Source organism: Gadus chalcogrammus, chromosome 17, assembly GCF_026213295.1.
Source record: "Gadus chalcogrammus isolate NIFS_2021 chromosome 17, NIFS_Gcha_1.0, whole genome shotgun sequence".
In the NCBI taxonomy this organism is placed as follows: Eukaryota; Metazoa; Chordata; class Actinopteri; order Gadiformes; family Gadidae; genus Gadus; species Gadus chalcogrammus.
Window position 1 is genome coordinate 2,594,671 of NC_079428.1, and position 6,121 is coordinate 2,600,791.

Consider the following 6,121-nt stretch of genomic DNA (forward strand, 5'->3'; position numbering starts at 1 on the left):
GGGGGGGGGGGGGGGGGCGGGGGAGACAGAGAGAGAGAAAGATGGGAAGAGGCAAGAGACGCGAGAGAGTTCATTCAGTAATTAAGTGAACCCTCATCCCTCATGCAGTTCAGTGATCTCCACAAATGCCTTCAAAAATCCCTCTCCCCTCTCCCTCCCTCTCTCTCTCCCTCCCCCTCTCTCTCTCCCCCCCTCTCCCTCTCTGCTGAATAATGTAGAGGCTTTTCCCCGGTCCTCAAGCTTGAGTGGCTAATCTGACCACAAGAAGAGGCCATGTCAACATCTCCCCCCCCACCACCCCCACCTCCCTCACCCCTCCTCCCCCCTTTTGACTCCCCTCCGGGTTCAGTTCTTTATATATTTACTCGCTCACTCGCTCCTTCACTCATGCCTCCAGTACAGCACCAAGGAGGTGGGGTTGCGGGTGGTGCTGGCAGTGGGTGGGGGGGACTAGACTCTTATGCAAATGATTTTGTCACAAACGCCCCAAAAAAAGCCTTTTAAGGAGGGGTTGCCGGGAGGGGTTCAGAAGCGAGGCTAGTGCCCGCTACGCCTCAGAAGGAAGCCTGGATATTTCCACGGGTTAGGAGTGACCTAAACTGGACGGCCCCAGGAGGCTTCGTGTCTCGGACTAAAAATGGACTATGACAGCCGACCAGACGCACAGACAGACGCAGAGCCTTCCCTTTGTGTCTGGGTTGGCCCGACTCTGTAGAGACTTTAGCGTTTTGGAGAACATGTAGAGGACTATGGGTGGGACTAAATATCAATATGGTGATATATCGTTGCCCCACTTGTGCGATACAAGAATGGATATGCTGGCGAGTAAGACAGGAAATATCGCCCCAAATAGCAATCTTTGAATTAATAAAATAGGCGCTCTAAACACATTTCCCTAAGCCTCAAGGTGGCGCTCAACCCATGAATGAAGGAAGCTTGAACGGAAGTTAACTAACCAAAGACAAGTGACGAGACTGAAAAGCTCATTTTGGACCGTGGTTAAAGACAAAAATCCAGCACTTAATCTTTTCATATTCATCGTTACAGGATTGTCTAACAACATATAGATTGTTACAGAATCGCTGTATCGCATATATCTTAGCGTGAGGTACCCTTTGATTCCCACCCCTATAGAGGACCCTTTTAACCAGTCATAACCCAAACAAACCAAAACGCATACCACTACAATTGCAACAAGATGTAATAATTCCGATGCAGAATTCTCAGCTGAGTGAAAGCAGTGGGCTGTACACTCCCGCGGAACCCATCTCTACAAAGATCACATCTCACAATTCTCTGCTCCGTCTTTCCCTTGGTTTTCGTCACACAAAGATAAACACACTTATCTCGATTTTGGCATATCGGACAAGCTAAATTCTGTGTGACAGATGCTATCCGAACGTTGTCATATCACCCGCTTGTTTAAACCAGAACTTGTAATGTGTGGTGGGTTATAATTGAGACAAGGCTTTTTGTTTCCTTCAAGTTTTTTAGTGTCTGCATAACCTCACAATATTCCTCCTAATGTTCAACCATCAAACTCTGAGTTAGATGATCCGTATCCTCTACCGGTTGGAATTACCTGTAACTCAAAACAGAAACCACATGGGAGCCGTTGTTTAAATGTCCGCCATTATGAACAGATTTTGGACGCAAATAATCCTTGTTATTATATCCCCAGCTCCCCAGATGGCAATAAGATACCCTAAATATAAGATATATTTAAAACAGAAAAACACTGTTGAACGAGATTAGCATCAGATCACTCAGCGTGAACAGTCAAAAACAGCTTAGAAGAATCAAACCGGGATTTTATAGCCAATAACGTAACAGCCTACTGGTTTCACCACCAGAACTGAAGAAGTTCGGAGGACATTTTTAATTGATTAATTGGCTGACTCGGGCGGTCACGTTTAATTGGCTGACTCTGGGAGTCAGGCAGCCTGATTTAACACTCAGGGAGGGTGAGGAGTGGTCGAATGGATCTGAACACATCAACATGGGACTCGACCAAACAACCTGAAAACAACATCTTGGTGCAACGTCAACACAGCTGCTTCCGGGAACACTCCCTATAAGGACAGGTGAGCTCATCGCGGTGTCCGCCAGCGATGATGAGAGGTCGACCCGTCCCTCGGGATCACACGCGATGCCGACGGATGCCGATGCGGCGATATTCCACATTAAAGGACTCAACCCCCGCAAGCCTGATGCAGACTAAACCCCGGGTCCGGATCCCTGACCGCCCGAACCCGTTAGTATCGCGATGAGTCGACGCCCCCGTCCCTACCTGCTCCAGGGAGTCCTCCCAGGTGAGGCTCACGAGCCGTGGGGGGAAGGACTCGTCCTCCGCTCGCGCGTAGCCGTCCATGGCCGCCGTGCTGCTGCCGTGGGTGGGTTTGTGTGTGCGCTGGCTCCGGCTCCGGTACCGGCGACGTCGAACCGAGCTGTGCTGTGTGTGCGTGCTGCTGCCTGGTTTGCTGTCACGTGGACGGCTCGGATCGGAGCCAGGGGGGGTCCGGTCCGGGACGGTGGACGGGGTCCCTCTTCTGGACTCGGTCCCGGTTCATGTGTGTCTTTAATTTTTAAGAGAGAGAGTTTGATCAACTTTATAAACGTCAAGGTGGTCGTGGCTCTGCAACGTCAACAGGTCTGCGGTGAGCGCTGGGATCCGACAGATTGTGATTCACTGAACTCATTAAGTGTGCGGCTCTGGTTGAAAACACAAGGCTGTTGTTTTTTTAACTCCAAATCGCATCCTTTTTCTTGTGCGCCTACGGTGCTGCAGCTACTATACAGTAGGCACTGCTGCACCCAGCTTGCAAGCATACAAAACATGCAAGTGATGTCACTTATCAGCCCACCTGTAGTGCTGCAGCCCATGTATCTTATGCTGCAGAGGATTGTGGGTAAGAAGAGCCTAAATTGCTTGCATACTGCGAATTGCGACCGTATGTAGTACGTACAACATCCTGGTATTTTTGGCATACTGCATTTCCCTAAGTATTTTTTTGGACAAACATAGGGTGTGTTCGAAATGACTTACTAATTACTACTTACTACCTACTCAATACTTGGCTTACTACTCGAATTCTTAAATAATGATTGAGTAATCCATTTTGAGTAATCTAGGTTCGGAAGAACGTTCTTACTTAACCACCTCAGATGACGTGAATCAAATGACGTGTCAATAACCTACCGGCCGGTCGCCGTTAATAAATATTATAAATAAATATATAAACGTCACATTTAACGTCACAGTACATCTTCAACCTAAGGATTTGCGGTGATATGTTAAAAACAATTATTAAACAATTACATCGGTATGGCTGTGGGGTCTGCTGCTGCGGCTCCCCGTTTAGCGCCGTTGCTTCCATTGTTCTTTTGAATAGACGCAGTGCATTCTGGGGCAGTTGAGTACGTCTAGTAAGCTAGCGATGCTTACACAAAATCTTTCCGTAAGTAGAAAACATTCGGATACTACTCGCTTACCTAAAACTCGCTTACTACGTTCTGCTTACTCAATTTGACGTCATAGTTAGTAAGAGTAGGAAGCAAGTAGGTGGTTTCGAACACACCCTAAATCTGTTTCTGGCATGCAAATTTGTATGATGGTGGTATGGGTGATGGAACGCAGGGAAAGCCCTCAGCAGGGCTCTGTGGACACGCCCCTCCTGGTGGACACGCCCCTTCCGGTTGACAGGTGTTCCCGCCTCAGACAGACAGGCAGGTGATCAGCCAATGAGGAGTTAGACATTCATAAGAGTCTTGGGGGGTCTTGGTTCTTCTTGAAGTCATCCAAGATATAATTCGATAACCATACAACAGATGGAAAAAATCTATAAATAAAACAATTCTAAAAAAATATATAAAACAATTCAAGACAATTCCACTTGAGTGAAACTGGAAATGGCTCCCCAAATGTGTTGAAGACGAGACACAATAAATGAACGAAGAAGTTTATCAGTCGTAGAAGTAGCGTATAGTCACTCAAACGCAAGCCACAGTCAAGAAGCCACAAAGCATCCATAGACACCTTATCTTCGTCCCCAACCTGGGTTGTACCCAGACTTCATGTACTTCCATAATTACAAGCCTCCATGTACTTAACATCATTATTTTATCAAATCGCATTGATAAAACGTCTTTCCAATAAATGGCACAAAATTAAAACCTGGCGTATACAAGCTAGGGCCCCAAAAGGCACAGAGGGCCCTGTGGTGTCACAGCCGTCGGAGAGCACAAGGCCAGCCCACGGAACAACGCCGTTTTCTTTGGCCCGTATCTCTCGGTCACCATCAGCCATAATCTGTCCCCCTCTGTAGATTAATTTAAAGATTATGAGGCCCCCCATACGGGTCTGGCAGAGAGAGGCGAGCCGCCACCGAATACATCAGAGTGTCTAGCCGGGGGCACGCAGAACGCACGCCACATTGGTTCCTCCCCTCTCTGCGTTGTCCGGTGTTCTGCCAATCTAGGCTACCTCTCAAATCGTGCTACCTAGTGGTTCTGCGCATGACCACACTATGGATCCGTTGTAAAATACACATACTGTACCATACATACGCTACCAAACACATAAGGTAGCATTTTTACCCTATCAAAAAATGCTCCCTTATGTGTTTTGGTTTCGATCTGTAGATCTGTATCCTCCATCAGATGACGATCCGGCCACAGAACGTTATTTTACACCACTACTCACTCCATGTTCACTGTAAGAAGAATTCAGGGGTACAGTTTGTGTATTTTATACCACTACTACACCACGGGTCAATATTGTCATGCACATGCGCAGAACGACTAGGGGGCAAGATCTGAGTAGTAGCAGAGATTGGCAGAACACCAGAATCCACCCAGTATGCGGTCTCTGATGTGGGTGGCTTGCTATGTCCTCTTCATCATGACACCTTAAAGGATAACCCCACATCTCCCGCACCACCCCAGAAACACAACCCTGTGAGACAAATACATGCACCAGTGTGCATCTTTTTTTTTCTTCGAGGGGACACTTCTGTCCCTCACACACATCTGTAGAGGAGGACTGAAGAGGCGGAGGCGGGAGTTAAATAGCGGCGACCAATCACATCAGTGTTACACCAGCGAGGGGGCGTGTGTTGTCCATCTGTCCGTCAACGCACTTTAAGAGAGCCTGCACATTTCCGCACATGGCAACTCCTCTGCCACTCACTTCAACTAGGTAGACGTTTTTTTTTTTATTCACACAGGAAGCAAAGCACCCCCACTCCCCCCTCCTACACACAATATAGCCAATCTATCAGGGCTAACCTGGTGGCACCCGCGCACACTCCTCTTCCACAGGTAACTGTCAGAGATGCTATGATTGAATTGTTCCCCTGCCCTGTCACCAGAGGAGCTATTACTTTAAATTAGCATACAAATTCAAAGCGGGACAGATGGATTTGTCACATTGCACTCGCCATCTTCTCGCTGGCTTGGGTGTGCTTGTCCTTTTGTGGTGTAGATAACACACCTGTCTGTGGCATTAAGGATTCGGGGTGTGTGTGTGTGTGTGTGTGTGTGGTGTTTCCACAGTAAGCCCTCCCCCCCATCACAGCCTGAGACGAGGATGCCGATGATGAAGATGAAGAATCCCCAGCCCGCTTCATTCTTCATCATGATCATCGTCAAGAGGTTGCTACCGGAGGTGTTGATTTCCGCTCTTTTTGTGACCTAAACAAAGCGAAAGCGGGGCAGGTTTTACTTTTGGGTTGTCAGCATATGGGAGGGAGGTGGGGTGAGGGTCTGTTAGATAAGGCCAATCATAACCATGAAACCATCACTGACATCAGCAGGGATGAGAATCTAACTAGCGAAAGGAAAATCAGTCTGGGGTTCGGCCGCTGAGAATAATGAGCCCAGAACAACCGCAGGGCTCTAACCCCCTGACCCCAAACTGCCCTGTGGTATTGTGTGTCATTTACATTTTGATTGAATATAAGCGGTCAATAATCGATGCGACGGAACGCTCGCTCCCCACTTCTATGTGATCAATTCCACTCATGCACGCCTCGGTAACGTTTTTAGTCTCCTCCAAAACATGTTAACGTAAGATAATCTGACATTTGCGGGGCCCGAAAAGAAAATTCTCCCCAAACAGTGG

The 6,121-nt window shown here is 47.9% G+C and overlaps 1 protein-coding gene across 1 annotated transcript in view; it reads right to left on the reverse strand.

Moving 5' to 3' along the window:
- Positions 1-2,371, reverse strand: part of adgra3 (adhesion G protein-coupled receptor A3) — a gene marked incomplete at its 3' end in the record, with an annotated part of 28,550 nt that extends 26,179 nt beyond the window's left edge. Inside the window, 1 exon segment of the mRNA XM_056576151.1 lies at positions 2,291-2,371. Within this exon segment, the coding sequence (XP_056432126.1) occupies positions 2,291-2,371 (81 nt within the window).
- Between the last annotated feature and the right edge of the window lie 3,750 nt (positions 2,372-6,121).